The 19,950-nt window shown below is 39.4% G+C and overlaps 1 protein-coding gene across 1 annotated transcript in view; it reads right to left on the minus strand.

The window, feature by feature from the left end:
- PALS2 (protein associated with LIN7 2, MAGUK p55 family member) overlaps positions 1–19,950 on the minus strand; it is a 100,131-nt gene that overhangs the window by 14,074 nt on the left and 66,107 nt on the right. Inside the window, exons 6-11 of the mRNA XM_074984621.1 lie at positions 12,992–13,123; positions 8,931–9,030; positions 8,080–8,148; positions 7,320–7,481; positions 3,994–4,196; positions 3,411–3,539 (exon numbers count right to left, since the gene is read on the minus strand). Of these exons, the coding sequence (XP_074840722.1) occupies positions 3,411–3,539; positions 3,994–4,196; positions 7,320–7,481; positions 8,080–8,148; positions 8,931–9,030; positions 12,992–13,123 (795 nt within the window). The remainder of the gene's footprint in view (positions 1–3,410; positions 3,540–3,993; positions 4,197–7,319; positions 7,482–8,079; positions 8,149–8,930; positions 9,031–12,991; positions 13,124–19,950) is intronic.

The raw sequence follows: 19,950 nt of genomic DNA on the forward strand, positions 1-19,950 counted from the left end.
GTAGCAAATGGATAGAAACAGTCTAATGAAAGAATCCCATTCATTTACATGACATTGGCAGATAGAAAAAGTGACAAATTTTAAAAGTGCTTATATACAAATGGTAGAAATCTAAATACTAAGCTGGGTGAACTTGAGCGTCTGGTATTAAATGGAGACATCCACACAATCACCATAACAATGTAAAGATAATTAATGGAACACGATAATACCAGGGTTCAAAATAAATAGGAATAACAGAGGAGTTCACACTGGTTGGAGGACAGGACTGTATGTGAAAAAAGCAAAGTCAAATACAGTAAAAAAAAAAAAACAAAAAAAAAAACCAATCATACTGTACCACTAAATCTGTATGGTAGGAATTCCACAATAAGACTAGCAGTAGGAATACACTACTGACCATGATGGTAATAATGACTATGAAATGCTCTTAGAAAAGTCAGTAATAATAAGATATTTCACCTATCTCCATATTGATTAGCTACATGTCACCTCACAATGAAATGAAGCAATCAGTTTCTAGACAACATTAATGACAACTGCTTAGAGCAGCAAGACCTAGAATCCAAAAGAAAAGAGAAAATTCTAGATTGAGTCCTAAGTGGAGCAAAGGATCTGGTCCAAGAGGTGAATATATTTAATTATTCGATAATAGTGATCATAATAGAACTAAATTTAATATCCTTGGAAGAGTGGTGTAGACTATCAAAGGAACCCACCACAGCAGCATTTAACTTCTGAAAGAGAAACTAGGCAAAACTGAGAAGGCCAATTAAATAGAAATTAAAAAAGGTACAATAAAAAATGGAACGCCTACAAGCTGCATGCAAATTCACAAAAACATCAGACAAAGGGGTATAATTAAATGTACACCTAAATTTAAAAAAAAAAAAAAAGAATGCAGATAAAGTAGCAGAAGCAGCATCAAAAGGGATCCTTTGTATACTGGAATAGTGATGAAAACAAAAAGGATCATAAAGACTGGCAAATCAAACATAAGACAGGCCAACACAGAATTTGAAGAGCAATTAGTAACTCAAAAACTAACAGCTAAACAATGTTTAAGTACAGAAAAGCAAGAACCCTGACAAACAAACAGTGAGGTCACTGGACAATCAATGAGCTAAAGAAGCACTCAAGAAGTTAAGACAACTGCAAAGAAGTTAAATGAATTATTTGGATCAATCATCACCGCAGAGGCTGAGAGGGAGATTCTCACAACTGAGTTGTTCTTTCTTGGGGACAAATCTAAGGAACTGTATCAGACGGAGATGTCAATAGAGGACATTTTAGAACAACTGATAAATTAAACAGTAATAAGTCACGGAACAGATGGTTTTCATCCAAGAGTTCTGAAAGAACTCAAATATGAAACTGCAAAACTACTAACTCAGGTATGTAACCTATCACTTAAATCAACTTCTGTATCAGATGACTGGAAGATAACTAATACAACTCCAATTTTTACAAGAATTCCAGGAGTGATTATGGCAATTGCAGGGTTGTAACCCTATCTTCCATGTCAGGCAAACTAGTTGAAATTATATAACAGGAGAGAATGATCAGATGCACAGATGAAGAGTAAGGGAAACAGTAAGGGAAATCATGCCTCGCCAATCTATTTGAATTGTGGGAGGAGGGGAAGGTCAACACACACAAACAAGTGCTGGATTTTCAGAATGCCTTTGACAAGTTCCCTCATCAACGGCTTCTAAGCAACGTAAGGAGAATCATGATAGAAAAGAAAGTCTTTTCATGGATAAGTAACTAGTTAAAAGACTGGAAACCAAAGGGTAAGTGGTCAATTTTCAGACCAGAGGAAGTAAATAGAGGTGCCTCTCAGGGATTTATACTTGGACCAGTGTTGTTCAATATATTTATAAATAACCAGAAAAAGGGCTAAACAGTGAGGCAGCAAAGTTTGCAGATGATATAAGATTACCCAGGATAGTTAAGTCTGAAGCAGACTGAAGAGTTAAAAAAAGATCTCACAAAACTGGGTGACTGGACAGCAAAATGGCAGATGAAATTCACAAGTTGATCAAAACAGAGTAATGAGCATTAGAAAACATAATTCCAACTGTACATACAAAATGATGGAATCTAAATTAGCTGTTACAACTCAAGAAAAAGATTTTGAAGTCATTGTGGATAGTTCTCTAAAAACATCTGCTGGATGTGCAGTCGAGATCAAAAAAGCTTACAGAATGTTAGGAACCATTAGGAAACTTTAGACATTCAACAGCATGATGCCCTGGGTGGCAGCTAAGTAGTAGTGCTAGGGGCTGACATTCTTAAGGTTGCAAAGTCACACACTTGAAAGTCAGGAAATGCCAGATTAACAGTTCCAAGTGCAACCTATTTCCAAATGTAAAAAAGAAAGAAAAACTGTAAAATACAAAAAATATAGAAGGTAATTGTTTCATGTGGAAATGCCACAGTATCCTACCACAAAGATGAATCATGAGTCAGGTTTCAATCTTTGGTATAAACAGAGATTGCTACTACCAGAGCTACTTATAGGACTAAGATCATCATCAACTGGCAGATGGAGAAAGCTATTTTCCCAGATCTGACAAGGGAAGATATGGGTTCGCTGGATTCAGATGGTGGATCCAGGGAGGAGTTGGGGAAGCCCAGCCCAGCTCTCTCCCAAATGCTTCTGGAGATGGGAGTTCCTGCCAATGTGTTGACCTAGAGGGTGGATTGGTATCATATTCTAGGGCAACAGGGTGACCTGAGCACAGATCATATACTTTCCCACACCTCCTATTCTCCACACAAAGGAGAAGCCCTTGGCTCCATGTGTTGCAGTCAGGTAATTTTCAGGGATTCATGAGCACAGCTTGGCTCTCCACTCCCACCCAGCAGCTCACAGGTGTTACCAGGGCAGTATGTGTTTGTTGTTGCTGCAAAGGCAGCACCTTGAGCCTGCTCAGTGATTGACAGGCTTCCATAATCTTCCCAAGGTACAAAGTGAGGAGGACAATTTTGATGTTTAAACCATTTATCATTTTAGGCAAATCTCTCTGGAACTTCATGGGATACAGGAAAGGTGCCTCTGTAGTGCAAAAGGATTCCCCCACTCAAATATCAAAGGTCCGCTGCAAATAGTGGAGGTGTGAGAACCTCTCAATGAAAAGTTGCAAGAATCCTTTATTATAAAGTGTTAGACAACCCAAATTATAGGGATACTATGAAAGCCCTTTATAAATTAATTACCTGTATTTAAAAATCTAGCAGTCCTTTTCTCAGTATAACTAGCATTAACAATATCTGTTGAGTTTAAAGTCATTGTGCATTATGTAATCTAGCATAAATCCTGCCTAACGCTCCTTAGCAATGTGTTACAAAGCACTCAAAGGAAAAAAGTTTTAAAGAAATTCTGTGAAAAAGGAAAAATTGCTTACTGTTAGAAGTTTGGTTGTAATTCCAGCATCCACCACAGCCTTGTGCATAGCACGCAAAGTCTCTAACTCTGGAGCAGCAATAAACACTACATAGGGCATAAACTCTGAAGTCCTCAATACTTTCAAGGCCTACAAACAAGAAAGAACACAAAAACAAATACCGCCCCCACAAAGTACTAAACTGAATTAATTACAATGAGAATATATCACCGTACTTCTCAGTCACTAATCAGTGAAGTATTGCAATTTTAATCTGGTACGATTAACAAAACAAGATAGATGTGCAAAAACTATCCCATCCTCAATCTGCTACCCTGCCAATGGACAGTATGAGACTTCCCTTGGAAATGTTCAACATCGCTCTTACATTGGCCAAATGGATGACTGATCAGCAATACAAAACTTACTGTTACAGATCTGAACTAACTTTGCACATTCCTGACCTTTTCCACCTCAAAATGCCAAAAATCCAAATGAACTTGCAAGTCTACTGTGGTACTGTAGACTAGATTTAAATTTGAAGACTTTTAAACATACTTCAACACTTTGATACTCATCTTAGGGTATATGACATACAACATACCTGTGGGTTCACATCCAAGATGCAAGTCCTTCCAGTCTGAACCACTTCAAGGATGGAATCTATTTTAGTGCCATAAAGGTTTCCTTCATACTCTCCATGTTCTAAGTATCTGCCAGCTTTAATATCTGCTTCCATTTCAGCTCGTGACACAAATCTGTATGCTTGTCCATCTTTTTCATCATCTCTTGGCTTCCGGGAAGTAACTAAATACAAATTTTTGACAAATCACTAGATATAAACCATCCCCCCTCCCCAAGATATCTGAAGATTGGATTGACTGTAAAGCCATGTCTGTGTGTGTCTTGTGTGTGTGGAATTGTCCAACCTCATGTCTGAAACTCAAGAGCACAATTCCTCTCATACCCCTTCCTTCTGCCCTTACTCTTCACTCCCTCATTTCATATACCCTCTCATTCATTTCTTCCCTCACCTTTATCATTCCATATCCCAAATTCATTACGCCTCCTCTTTACCAGTCACTATTGAGACTTTGATACTTAGGCGCTCTTTCCAGCTTATCCCACAACTATTATTTTTCTCTCAGAAACATAGCCTGCACCTACACTACAGCAGTCTTTTAAAAGATGATCTTCCAGAAGTTCTTTTGAAAGAGCACATCCACACACAAAGCGGATCAAAAGATAGATCCACTCTTTTGATAGAGAGCATCCATGCAGCCCCAACTCTTTCGAAAGAGGACTGTAATGTAGTTGCAGCCAGATTTTGAAAGGAGAATGCAAATGAGGTAAATTGGAAATGCAAATGAAGTGCTGATTTACATATTTCATGCCTCATTTGAATAACCACATTTTCAAAAAACAGCAGTGTAGATGGGGTTCTTTTGAAATCAAACCGTTTTTGAAAGCACCCTTCTTGAAAAAAAATTATGAAGGATGCTTTTGAAAACGGGGTTTTATTTTGAAAGAACCCTGTCTTCGTTACTGTTTTTCTTTCGAAAGACTTTTGAAAATGCTATTATGCAAATGAGGCATGAGCTATGTAATCAGTGCTTCATTTGCATTTCTGGTTTGCCTCATTTGCATCTCCCTTTCAAAAGGGGACTGTAGTGTAGACGCAGCTGAGGACTGTTCTTATGGGGGGGGAAAAGGGACCATGCAGCATCTACACATACTTTTTCTCAAAAGATGATACTCTTCCTGATCCAGGAGCGAAAGAGTACTTCCAGAAGAGCCACATTCTTGCGATTTCAGATCGAAAAAGCACATTTTGTGCATGGTTGCTCTGTGTGTTCTTTCAGAAAAGGGTCTGATTTTCCAAGAGAACTTGCTAGCGCAGACATGGCCACATTGCTGAGGTGGAAAAGCTGCGGGAAAACACTAATTGCCCAGTCCTCCTTCAAAACCCACTTCTGTTTAAAGTCTGTTGTAAATTAGATAGTAACCTCTTCAGAGCAAAGACTGTCTTTTTACTCTATACAGAACAGAGTACGATGTGAGCTTGAATGGGGCCTCTAGGTAATATTGTGATGGAGCTGAATAATATTAAATGGTTATTATAGTTAACCATTATCATAGAAAACGACAATTTCCACTAACTTCTTATGATTTAATCAGATAGTACAATGATCAATATGGTACAAGAACCTGGATGGACTATACTGTAAACTCAATAACAAAAAAGTTACACACATACACATCCCAAGAACGGATACCAATATTGATAATATACATTTAAAAAGCAGGGATAAATAGTGACAATATTTGAAGAACACTACCTTAATGTAAGAAAGAAAACTTTTACAGAGAGTGAAAATATTTTATAGTGCAGTTACAGAAACTGAAGTCTCTCTGATACCATTCCTATCTCTCAGTTAGAATGTGCGTGCGTGCGTGCATTTAGGTGCAATTCTGCATATGAAAGCAATTTTAAATGTACATCACTTACACACACATACAAGTCAGGCACAAATATTACTGTTGATATACTTATATAAATCTCCAAATAAGTTATTATGGTTGCTTGATTAAATAGCTTTTAACTTTACACGTTTTGTTTGTACATTGCTCATTTAATGTTTGAGAATTTGTCTATTTAGGTTGTCACATCTTTAAAGCATGTATCATATCTAAGTTCTGTGACGTTCCTATTCAATTGGCCATGTGCGCTATAAAAAGATTCAGTGATACAACGTTGGCCCATATACAAATTGTGAGATCGCATTTATTTTTTATCTGCAGTTATGACATCTGACAGAAACCTACAATTTGTTAATTTTCAGACAATTTGTTGTTAATGTTATGCTGTACATTATTCTTTTGCCTAAATGGATTATTGATTTTTTTCCCATCATAGGTTTCTTTGGACAGATTATGCTACCAAATATGCACACTGATTCTAACTGCAGGGACCAATTTTGGGTTTGGGGATCATTACAGTTGACAAAACAAATTAGGACACCTGGGACTATCCAGCTTGCTTGCCTCAGTCATAAAACACTCATGGCTTTTCTGCCCTCCTCCCCTCTACTGCCAGTTCCACCATTCCTCACTGTGCAGAATGAGATTGACTAGAACAGATGACCCTTAGAAGTGAAAGTTGCTGGGCCTAGTCAGTGTGGAGAAAGAAAGCTGTTCTGTGCTCAGAAGTTAGTCAGAAGGGGTTGTCTGGCAAAAAGGAAAAAAAGGATTATTTGAAAAAGTATCAAGTAGGAGAAAACTGATACTGCAGGAAGGGGCACCTCCTTTCAGGAGCTAGTGCAGAAAGAAGTGGGAAAAAAATGACCTTAACTAGCCTCTCATCCCTCATTTTATAACAATCAAAATAAAATTCATAGTTTACTACGTCTAGGATAGATAGTATCCTAGGATACACCTGCGACTATGTCTTAAATCCATGACCTAAGAACTTCATACGACATTTTAGTTTCACATATAGAGAAAGATAAATGGCTTCATTTAAACAATTAAATGAATTTCTAAGAAAAATTCTAACAAATGTTCATTATTAAAATTTATCAGGAATTTTTAGAATCAGTCAGATATTGATGATAACCTGGACTACAGGAGAAGCCCAAAATAGATACTTTTTAATAACTGTGCCACATGCATGCACTGGAACTCCTGTTTTCAGCATGAGCAGACAGAAGTTTTGCTGATAGTTAGATGTCATTAAACACAGAAATAGGGTTTTTCTACATGCTGAGGAGATTGAAAATATTTCATTCTCCAGCCAAAGGTTTTAACTCACAATTACTCCTCCCAGATTAAATCACTACAAACATCTTCAGATTAGAGTAAGATTTTCTATCTATCTGCATTAGAAGTTTCTATAAATAAAATTTGACAATGTGAGTGCTAATAACTTACATGGCACTGTAGTTCCAAACCTAGTGGGATTCAATACAATAAATCTATTTTTCAAGCTTCTTCGACCTACTCCTTGGGCCCCTATTAAGACCAACGTCTTCCTCTGAAAAGGAGGCATTTTGGCTACCTCCTCATATATTTGGATTTCATGACGATCAAATTCTACATAGAAAAAAAGTAAAAACACATTAAATACAGACCAAATCATTACCATTTGTAGAAAACTAGCAATTCTGTTTTGTATTGATATATTACTTATTACTGTAAATGGTACTCTAGAGGTATTTTATACATATGTGAAGTGTGATAAAAATATCATACAAACAGAAATGGTAATATAGATTCTTTCAACAAACATCGACTCTACACAAAACAAGACTGTTTTTGTGAAATTCAGGCAATAGTTACAACACCATGCCGGCATTTGCCACTGTGTCTATGGTATATAAGTATGCAGGAACTCATTCTTTGATTCTTTATTCTGTCCCTTGAGGCACCTGCTGAAGAGCAACAACCTTTTTTAGGGGTAATGTGACAACCACAAAAAACTGTTTATAATTTCTGATGTAGCTGATTGACTTACAAATCAAGCTACTCTAATTTATTTTAAAATTTTCTGCAGTAGCACATGCATTCATTGTCATGATTAAGTTATCAGCAGTACCCAGGATGAGATCATGAATTTAAAATGAAAATTCAGAAACTCTACAACATGTTGGTATTTACGCCGGTATTTACACAATGTTAAACTAAAAAGTACCTGCATTTCTGGTTGTGAGGTACATCATCTTTTTCTTTTTTTTGCCACTTATTGTTCCACAAAAGGGCCCTAAAAGCAAAAAAAAACAAGAATACTGAAAGCTTTCAAATTCATTTTTTGATAAATATCTTTTCATGGGTCTTACTTTATGCAGATATTAGGATTGATGAGTCATCCATATTTTGAAGGATGGTTGTACCTTTTTTTTTTTTTTTAAAAAAACCAGTGACACAGTATAAGTATTATTCGAAAGACTAATCATTATTATTAATCTTTTGCATATATACCTTAAATGCTGTACAAAAACCAGTTTCCAGTATTATATATATTATTCCAGTTTTTTTATTTTTTTTTAATATTTATTTATATATATATATAAAAATAAAAGCAACTTGAAAAAATAATCATAACAAAACAGTCCCCCTGGGGTTGATTTTCCCATTTAATGTTATCATTCACTAGCAGACTGCAAAAATAAATAAATAAATAAAAAACATCATTTTGAAAACAAGTATCAGAGACGTAGCCGTGTTAGTCTGTAGCTTCGAGAACAACAAGAAGTCTTATGGCACCTTATAGACTAACATATTTTGAAGCAAAATATTGCTCCAAAATATCTGTTAGTCTATAAGGTGCCACAAGACACTTTGGAAACAGTGAGTGTACATTCCAATCTGCCCTTTCAGTCAAGGTCAAAATAATATGCATTTGTAATAACCAGCATTTATTTTATATACTGCAACCACCTGCAGAGACTCTTATATAGTATGCCTTTGTGTGTAAATGGAAAAAAGCAAATAAAAACAAGCTAATCATAAAGGAACCATATCTGAACGTGCATTAAACCTTACCTGAATTATCCCAGTCCCTCCTCACAAATGCCTTCCGTTTCTCTTCTAGGAACTGGCTAGGAATAAGGCCAGCACTTCCTCCTTCTTTGACATGGCTAGCCTGAAATCAAGTTAATAAACTATAAATCCCTTATCAAGCCATCATAAGCAATAGAAACTTTAAACCAGCACCAAAGTTTCAATTATTCATGCCTGAAATGGGTTCCTTCAAAAGATATCACACTCAGGATTTCTGGACAGATATCACACTCTGGATACCAGTGACAGATACCTAAACATCCAAGTTTAACACATCATGCCTCCCAAAAAACTTGCTAGGGTTTGCAGGTTCTCTAGTCCAGTGTCTCTCAATCAGAGGTACATGTATCTGGGGGGCAGGGGTTACAACATGGCCTTCCGGGGGTACATCAACTCTTCTAGGTATTTGCCTAATTTTATGAAAGGCTACATAAAAATACAAGCAAGGCAGAACAATCTAAAAAGTTCATTCAGACCATGACTTATTTCTACAGCTTCACCTACCCTACACTGAAATGTAAGTACAATATTTCCGTGCCAATTCATTTATTTGGTAATAAGATAGTAGAAAAATCAGCAAATTTTCAGTGGTAGTCTTCTGTGATATTTTTGCACATTTTTGTAAGTAAGCAGTTTTTAAGTGAAGTGTAACTTGGTGGTATGCAAAACAAATCTGACTCCTGAAAAGAGTACAGTAATCTGGAAAGGTTGAATAGCACTTGTTATAAGACCTCAGATTACCATGGGACCATGCTTCTTAACTGGTGGTATATGTAGGGGTATACAAGAGAAGCCTGAGGGGATTTTTTTTTTAAAGGAGTACTTTATAGAAAAGGTTAAGAAACATTGCTCTAATCCATTAACCATCATAATTCAAGAAAGAAGGCTAGAGTAGACAAACAAATCTACTTATTGAAAAAGGAAATGATACTGTTTATTACTTTAATTATTAAATCCCTAATTCTGGATGTTTATATTTTAGCTGCATACAAAAAATTTGCTAAAATGTGTAACTACCAAAGTGACCAAAATGGCTCAGAAAACACTTAAATGCAAACATATCTACTTTGAAAGGATTCTGCATGGCTAAACATCTATGGGGTTCTGCTGCACGCTTATGCATGTATTGCTGGAATCCAGAAGGCCTAAAGCTAAGCATGATTCTAGATACAAGCACCTGATGCACCTGTTTTTTTTTTCTGTCATTTCAAGAACATGGAATATCAAACTTGCCTAATAACTGATATCTTAAAATTCCACTGTCTGTGTACATTACTGCTTCTTGGGAAAGAAAACACAGATCTAGGCTTTATAAACCAATATCTTTACTTAGTTATGAAATGTTAGACGTCATGCATTCCCTACAAAAATCATTTTATCGTGAGATTCCACTGTCCAACTTAGAACACAAAAATGTGAAATTTTACAGTTTTGGTCATTTCAATAGCAGCTACATGGATCCATTTCTCTTAAAAAGTAGTGGCATAATTAGCAGGCTGAGTCACACTTGCACCTTAATAAGAGCCAGATGGATTGAAGTTAATGCCTTACTTCTTGGCCACTCCAGAAATACTGGAGGGATGCTGAAATGTCTCTAACTGTAGGAATTAGAGGACATTTAGTTTGGTACACCTGCAAATTACTACTTCCAACAAAAACATCGGTGTTCATGTCAGCAGACAGAATGAAATGAAATAACACACTACAGATGATTTGTAGGAGAGGGCTTTTGGTTTATTTTCTTTGGATTCTTGGCAAGCTGCTAACTAGAGGAGTTTGAAAAGACAAGTGACGGCATGCATGATGTATGTTTCCAATACATTCTTGTGAAGAGATTCAGAGTGCCTAACTTTTTAAATGTTTATCTGACAGTAAATAATTATGCATATTTTATTTTTCTTTATTTTCCCTTCTGTAAGGGCTGTAGCAGGCTGGTTAAAAGGAGTGAGAGGGAAATCCAACTCAGAGCAGACAAGAGGAAAGATGGTTAATTACCTGTATCAAAACTGTTGATCTATGGGATGTGGGTGCAGATATATATTCCACACAGGTGCGCATGTCAGAGTACCAAAACTGGGATTAGTTTTCCTAACAGTATTCACCTTGCTCACTCCAGCCCTAATTCCCTCTTCCCAAGTCTCTGATGCCAAAAATCACCAGCTGAAGACTCAATTGCACAGGGGTAGAGTGATTCATGGAGTACACGGCTGCACCAATATCTCAAAGGACAGTTATGATACAGGTAAGCAACCATCTTTTATTCTTTAAGTGGTAGCAGACATGTATTCCAGTGAGATGACTCTCAAGCAGTTCCAGGGGAAAACAGACTTGGATTTATTTAAATTGAGGGAAAAAATGCTCAACGTTTGCATGCAATCTTGATGCTTTAGTAATAGTACAATTCTAGCAAAAGGATGCAGAGAAGACATTCCAGCCCTTCACATATCTGTTACTGAAACACCACAAAGAAATGCACAGGCTCATAATTATGTTGGATGTGTTTGCTGAATCACTTCATAAGCCATAATAATGCAGGCGGCTGCCCACTTGGAAATAATCTGAACAGAGAATAGTTGGTTCATCTGTTCAGCATGGCAGAAAAAGTGTTGAGGCAATGAACAAAATTGCTTACTTAGTCTTTTCTAAATAAAATTCCAAGCCCTAGATTATACAAACACTGTTCCCTCACACATAAATGTGGTTGTGGGGGGTGGGAATGTAGGTAAGTAAATAATCTGATTAAGGTGAAACAGATCCTATAGTGAATAAAATTTTATGTGCGGTCTTAAAGCCACCTACGACTTGAATTGAGTGTATGAACAATCTACCATTAAGGCTTACAATATGCCGATTCCTCTTGTGGATGTTACAGCCACTAGGAAGACACACACTGGAGAGAGCAAAGCCCATGAACATATTGATATTCAGCTCAAATGGCAGACCAACCAATGCTGACAGGATCATGTTAAGGTATCACTATGGCACAATTTCTTTTGCCAGTGGAAAAAGATGGAATATATCCTTTCCAAAAATCTCACCATCAGAATTTGAGAATACCAATTTTACCCTCAATGGAAGGATGGAGACTTCAGTGAGTTCAAAGTGAGACCTGATATGCCCCAAAACGTGGGCTAAATTTGCATGGACGGTAGGTTGATGAATCTGTAAGAAAGGCACTCAAATTGAAAACTGTTTCCACGTAGATAATTAATGGTCCTTACAGCTAACCAGAGTATCTAACTGCCTTTGAGAACTAGCCATGCAGCATCCACACAGTAAAGTGCAGACTGTTCAAAGCCAGATGAACAACCTTGCTGAGAGGTTAAATCAGTAGTCTGTTTTTTTTTAAAAAAAGGGCTTGGGAAGTTAAGCAACAGAGAGAGGAGATTGGAAAATGAGCACTGCCTCAGCCATGCTGTTGCAATCAAACAGTTTGACATGATCCCATCTGAGCTTGAGGATAGCATTAGGGATCAGATGAAATCATATGGGAGCGGCGGGGGGACGACACACACGCATACATCAGTTTTTCTCAATATAGATGGAAGGCCATTGTAAGAGACCCTGGGCTAAGCCATGCCCAAGGGTAGAACTCATGACATTTTCTTTTGTCGCCAAACAAAAAACAACCATGGTCCGAATACTCCACTGGAAAATGGACCGCAACACACACTTCTTTAGGGACTACTTATGGCTAATGGAAAAAAAATCTGCTCAGATGACTGCCCTTTGATTCTGAGAGCCAAACAAGTACACCATAGGTACAGTATCTGCCCTGATACAGAAGTTCCTAAAATCCCCAAGCAAAATCCCAGTTGTCAGCTCTCTAGAAGAGATGACCTTTACCTCCAATAGTCTCCACACCAGAACCATCAGTCCTGTGGGCATCAGGCCAATTAAGTAGCAGTACAAAAAGGATAGTGTGGTATAGATAATACTGAAGTGAAAGACTAAATGATAAGATTGCTTTAAGACTTTGAACTCATCAAAACAGAGTTATATTAACACACAAAAATAAATAAAAGTTTCAGCATTTTACCAACCTGCCACCAATTTGAGTCTTCCCGATTTACAATCTGAAGAATTTCTCCTCTAGAAAATTTCAAACCTGCTTCTTTGCATGGGATCAGGTTGTCATTGTATGGATTATAATCAAAATGACATTTCACAAATACCTGAAACACATCAAAATTTTAAAGTTTTAAAAGACTGGATACCAAAGATATAGTTACTGACCTCAAAGAGTATCATTACTTTTATTAGTAAATCACAAACACTTAGTAACTTTGCCAAGGAACATAAAATTTCATTATTTGTTAACCATTTGTCTTAGCCAAGCCAAATACATTCATCCCTCATTTAATGAGTACTTTACTTATGTGCACTCGCTAAAACGAGGGACACACACACTAACCTTTGTTCACACTAAAAACACATGAATTTCTGCCCCCCCCCCCCGCCCATATGAGCCAGCTGCGGGGTCCCTGGCCAGGGCAGGGGGATGGGGAGACCCGCAGCCCCAGGGCTGGAGCAGAGCCAGCCACGGGGTCCCTGACTAGGGGGCAGGGAGACCCGCAGCCCTGCGGCTGGAGCCTTTTCCCTCCCTTCCCTCAGACATGCAGCTGTCTGACAGCCCTGTGGCTGGGGGAAGAGAAGAAGGCGGCTCTTAGCCTGGTTCCCTCCCCTGTGCTGGTGGGAATGTGACACTGACCAGCCATGAGCTGATCAGTTTCAAGGTCCCACAAGCCATGGGGAGACTGGAACCTGCCTGCCCTTGGTTCCCAGCTCCTATCCTCTGGGAGCCAGGAAACTGACCAGCCCTGGCAGTTCCTGGCTCCCCTCCCCTTGCAGGAAAATTCAAGTTATGCAAGGGTTGCAGGAACAACCCCTGGATAACCTGAGGGTTTACTGTATTAGTATCCCCCCACCCTGCAGACCTCACCCTCGGTCAGGTTTTAACTGAAAATGCGTTCTTTAACAGTCACATGCAACCGGAAACTGTCCAGCTGGCAACCTTTAACAAATCTAATGGGACCCATAGATTGAGAATCCCCGCTCTACATACCTACACTACATCCTATACATCAGAAAAGTACCTAAACTCAATTGGTCTATGTCAAGTTACAAGCACTTGGAATGAATTGGAGACTTTTACATGTATTCTCATGGGAATTCAGTGTCGCTCTTCTGAGTTTTCGCCTATAAGCAGAAATTTGGGAACCAACTGTGCTTGTATAGCGAGGGATGAGTGTACAAGCTACCAGAGAAAATGTAAAAAACATTGCCTGATATACCAGCAAAGAATGCAATAAAGCAAGCAGCAACAGTGAAAAGTTTCTCTCCTCGACAAATACAAAATTTGGCATCTCTTTTCAATTGCACATACTTTTTAACTGGAACTGAAACACTCATTTTTGTACTTCAGTATATACCATAACTCAACTCAACTTTCTGATGTTCTCACCTGAAATTATATGCATTTTTGAGAATGTGAGCACTGGCCTTGAGATTTGTGAAATTCTAAATATGAATTTAGACTACAAACTACTGAGGTTTAAAGTCATCACTTGTCTTCTTGTATTAAAAAGGCCTTCCTCTCAAAGTCACTACTACAAAGCGACTTGACTATCAACTGCCCCCCTTTTTCTGTGGTTCCAATATTTCAGGGGATATGGATTTGTGTGCCTTATCCCCGTTAAAGAAAATGCATCTCAGTAAAGCTCAATGCATTCCTATAGCTTCTGCTCAGCCTAAGCAGTTTTTTGTCTTGGTTATATTCAAGGTTGGTCCTGGAGAATTTGTTTCCAATAGCCACATGCAGAAAGAGAAATTTACCATTGGCAAGGAGCTTTGACTCTTCAAAATCCATCAGTTTAGGAAAATGCATTTTATTCCTTCAGTAATTTCCACGCATGTTCTCAGGCTGCAGGAACAACCAGTTAGACCATTGAGCTTTCAGCACCTCATTCTCTCAAGCAAATCAATTTCTGAGGAAGTCTCTCTCAAACTGAAATGGTACCCAAGTTGCAGTTTGCACATGTTCAATAGTTTTGTTAGAGGCTGACCGTAGCATCACTCTGTGAAGATTCTGCATCCCCATACAACTACTGTGGACCAACCAGAGTAGTCATGTGCCATTCCAGAGATGAGGAGTTGGGGCAGACTTTTCCTGCAATTGCTTCTCTCAACAGCTGAACAATTCTGTGCTGCCAGGAACTGGAATTGAGAGCAGAAAGAATGTCCCTCTGGTGATCTCAATCCTCCCCTTGCAACCATCAAGGCATCATGAAGGAGGAAGCAATATGAGCTGAATGCAGAGGTGTGAACACAGAAGAGCTGGTTGGAAGGAGGGAAACCCTCGTCACTTAAAATCTTGCCACTGGTGCTCTATTGGCTTTTTCTGCTGCCTATTAAGATACACACAGCAGGAACTATCCATCAAGCCACGCTGATTGAAGACAGATATTTTTTCTTAGTTTTTCATCACATGCTGATTTGTATTAGTCTAAACCTTCATCATCATCAATAACCAGGGGCTCAGCACCCATTGGTGTTTGATGCCTCCCTGGCTATTTCCTTCCATCTTTCCCTTTCCAGTGGTGGAGTGGCTTAAATTCTGTAGACTAGCTCTGCACCAATCTACTATATCATCTACCTGTTCTCTGTGGGGTCTGCCTCTCTTATTCGAACTGTCCATTCTGCTGAATATCAGGGTCTTGATCTTTTGCTCGTCATTCATTCTGTAGATATGCCCGAATAGCTGTAACTTCCATTGTATAACCTTCTGCAGTAGGTTCTCTTTTGGCTGTATCTTCCTATATAACCCCTCGTTGGTGACCTTCTGCATCCATCCTATTCTCAGGAGCTTTCTATAACAACTCCTCTTGAACACCAATATCCTTCTCTTCAAATCTTTCATTATCACCCGTCTCACATCTGTGCAACATGCTGCTGAATACACATTTTCAAAATGTTCTACTTCATTCCTATGCTAATCACTTTGCTTTTTCAAGAGCTTATCTGTCGCCTTCAAACTCGCTCTTGCTTTCGCTATTCTAGTCGCTATTTTCTTCTTACAGTCTAGATCATAAGTCACGTTGCTCCTCAGATACATGAATGTCTAGTTCGATCTTGTCTATACTGATCTTCCTTATCTCCAAATACCATTGTCTTTATTTTATCAATGTTCATAATCAGTCTTTACTTCTTCCCTTCCTCATTTAGCACTGGCACCACTTTCACAAACTTCTCTTCATCTTTCTCGACGATAACCACATCATTTGTGAACCTCAAGTTGCTAATTCTCATCCTGTGCACAGATAGTCCATCTGGGGTTGAAAACAGTTTAAAGGGGATTTTATTATTTGTCTCAGCATATTATACAATACCTATTTCTAATACTGTAGGGTCTCAACATACGCAAGGGTTCCCTGTTCAGAACCCTTGTGAACCTTGATTTTTTTTGTGAATATGGGAGGGAGGGGGTGCTCTGGGTCCTGGAGGAAGTGGCCACTTGCAAATTGAATTCGTGAACATTAAGTTTGCAAATCATGACAGCCTACTGTACAGCACTTTTCTTCAGTAGATATCAAAGCATTTCATAATCTTTAATGTATTTATTCTTACAAATACCACTGAGATGAAGACGGTACCGTTTCCCTCTTTATACAGATGGGGATTTAAGGCACAGAGAAGCTGAGTGACTTGGCTAGGATCACACAGGAAGTCTTTTGGAGAGCAAAGAAACTGAATTCTATATTTCCCAAATCCTAGGCCAGTGCCCTAACCACTAGACAATTCTGTTTATTTTTTTTTTCAATCCATGGGATTAATAGAAGGAACACTGCTATGGGGATGTTTCTACTCTATTTTACTCATGATCATTTAAGTGTCCTTCAGAAACACATTATGTGATATTACATCTTTAACATGTGGTTCATCTTCTCATCATCATGCCCCACAGGAAAAATAGTGTGGCACATTTGTATGTGTGTGAGAGAGAGAGATGTGTTCTCAGTTCCTGTAGAAGTGTGTTCCAGAGTCTTGGTTCTGCTCCCAAAGCAGCTGTCTCCTGCAAAAAGGAGCTTTAACTTTCCAGCAGACAGCTCTGTTGTGCCTGAGGAGCAGAGCTGTCAACAGTGATCCTTATCTCAGAGCTACAAGTGAAAGTCTAGAAATCCAGAATCCAAGCCATTAAAGTGCCTCAAAAGGTAAGGATCAAGAACTTGAACGTGACACACACTATTTGAGGAATCACTGGAGAGAGGTCTGATGTGCTCACTGTAACCTGCGCTTCTGAGGAAAACACACTGACACATTCTGTAGTAGCTGAAGTTTTCTAAAGACTCATGGCTTCTTGTCCAGGTATATTTTGTTGCAGGAATCATAAAATTTCAAGGAACAATGAAGACCCCTGGTGATCAACTACAACAACTTCCTGTGTAATACAGGACATAGAACTTATCAAAAATCATTCCTAGAACAGATCTTTCATAAAAAGCTTCCAACCTTGATTGAAAAATTCCCACTAAGAGTATACCACGCACCTTGGTAAGTTGTTCCAAAGGCCAATTACTCTCAGGGTTAAAAAATTTACTTTATTTCCAGGCTGAATTTGTTTAGCTTCATATTCCACCCACTGAATCATTCAAACAGGTGCTAAAGGTAACATATAACTAAGAACCAGGTCATTCACTCTCAGACACAGCTTCTCTCTGCACTGGCATGTGTAAAGTGCTGCTCACAGAGTGCAGCAACAAATTCACTGTTGTGTGTCCACAATGCCAGCTGCCAGCACAACAGCATGACAACACTTGGGCAGCATTTGAAGCCAGACAGTGATCTTACCCCACACATGTACCTAAGACACAGGAATTCTTGTGGCATTCATGGGAGTTGCTGACCACAGTGGAATACTGCTTTGGGGCTTGGGAAACAAGCACTGAGTGGTGGGATCACAGAGTCATGTGAGTCTAGGATGACAAACAGTGGCTGCAGAACTTTCACATGAAGAAAGCCGCTTTCTTGGGACTGATGGGATTGCACACTGTGACACAAGGACATGAGAATGAGAGCTGCCCTCCGTGGAGAAGCATGCGGTGATTGCAACGTGGAAGCTGCCTACTGCAGACAGTTAACAGAACGGTTGCTAGTTTGTTTGCAGTGGGGAAGTCTACTGTTGGACTGCATTCCACTCAAAGACTGGACTCTTCAGCAAGTGAGGAGTTTCTTCCCAGACCAGAAAAATCACTGTAGGCGAAAAGAAAATGCCCATTGTGATCCTGGGAGGTCCTACCTCCCCTTAATGCCATGGCTCATGAAGCCTTCGCTTGGGGGTCTTGGCAGCAACAAGGAGTGATTCAACAACAGGCTGAAGAGATGCACAATAACTGCAGAGTGTGCTTTTGGCATTTAAAACTCTGTTAGTGATATATGTACAAGAAGCTGGGCCGAGCCAATGACCACACCCCTATGCTTATAGCTATCTGCTGTACCCTCCTTAATATTTGCGACAGGGAAGGTTAAAGCTTCACTCAGGGCTGGCTTGCTGAGGCTCAGTGCCCAGTGAGAGTATTTACAGGTTGAGACCAGGAATATTAGATGCACAGTATGAGGCCAAAGGGATCAGTGATGCCTTGTGGAAGCAAAGTAATAATTTGTTGTCATTCACAGGAGTGCAGTGGCTGCAATACTAGTGTAGGGCTGATTGGGCATTATATATATTGGTCATTGGCCCTTGGTACAAAAGATTGCTTTCAAACCCACATAATTTCATTTATTCAAAACAACAAATGTAGATCACACACCCCAGTGATACAGCTGCATTTGGTAGGAAGAAAAGGGAAGAAGAGGGAGGAGGTGAGGCCTCAGCAAATTTACAGGTTTGCGTATGTCGAGGTATATTCAGCCCTGCCATCTGATATGGTGCACTTCAGAAGGGATAAACTGGATAGGGACTGAGTACTTCAAGGACACTGCAGGGCTGGACAGCAAAGAAGCAGATGAGGCATACACAGCAGGTGCTGACTGGGGACAGGATCATATCCAAACTGTGCTGACAGTGACCAGGGCCCATTGAAAACACTGGCGGCAAGGGGGAAGGGGAAGGCTGGTAGTGGAGCTGCTCCCTCTACAGTGCTAGCAGTGCCTGGAACATGTCAGTTTGGCACTCTGAAATGTATAAGAGCCACTCTGGCTTCATTCTGGCACTCCATGGTCTACATCCATATCCTCCTCTCATTGTCCCTCTAAGTTAAATTTGCTTTCAGCAGTAGCATTCAGCATAATATCATGCAACAAGACCTCATTAGTGTTCAGAGGTCACTTCCTTGCCCTGCACAGCCATTCAGCTGTCAGTAACAAGGAATGCTGGGATCTAAAGGTCAAATCTGTGAAGCCAAAAATACAACATTTTGCAGAGGAACCATTGTTAGCACTAGCCAGAACACACACACAACCCAATTAAATCACAAGCACTGTTCACATACCTATGACTGACTGGCTTTCCCTGGGTAAATGCACATAAGACCTCCACAGTGGTGAGTTAACTGCTGGCACAGGAGAACTGATTGTTGCAAGGCCTTACTGTAGCCTGGACACACATCTTGGGAAGAGCCAACACTGCACAAGGGCCCTATGATCAGTAATGTCCACACATTTCACAGGCTGCACTCATCTTGGAAGATGTCAGTGCTGAGGGTGAGAAGGGAAGCAAAAGGTCTTCTGTGAGACTGTGGCTTCCATCCTGGCCCTTATGTGGCTTCCCTGTGTGCAGCAACGCTCCCCCTATCCCCCACAGCACAGTAGCATGGGAATGTTATTCTTCATGGGACAAAGAACACAGCAGTTCTACCAAGGAGCCTGTGGAGATTGACTGCCCAGCAAAAGAATGACATTTTCGATGAGATCTGTGAGACCAATTACCGTGAAGTGAGAAAGTCCATCAACGCCGTGTTGTGCATCTGACTTGCATCACACAGATGCAAGCCTGCTTTCTGCAACA

This window comes from Carettochelys insculpta, chromosome 2 (assembly GCF_033958435.1).
Source record: "Carettochelys insculpta isolate YL-2023 chromosome 2, ASM3395843v1, whole genome shotgun sequence".
NCBI lineage: Eukaryota > Metazoa > Chordata > Testudines > Carettochelyidae > Carettochelys > Carettochelys insculpta.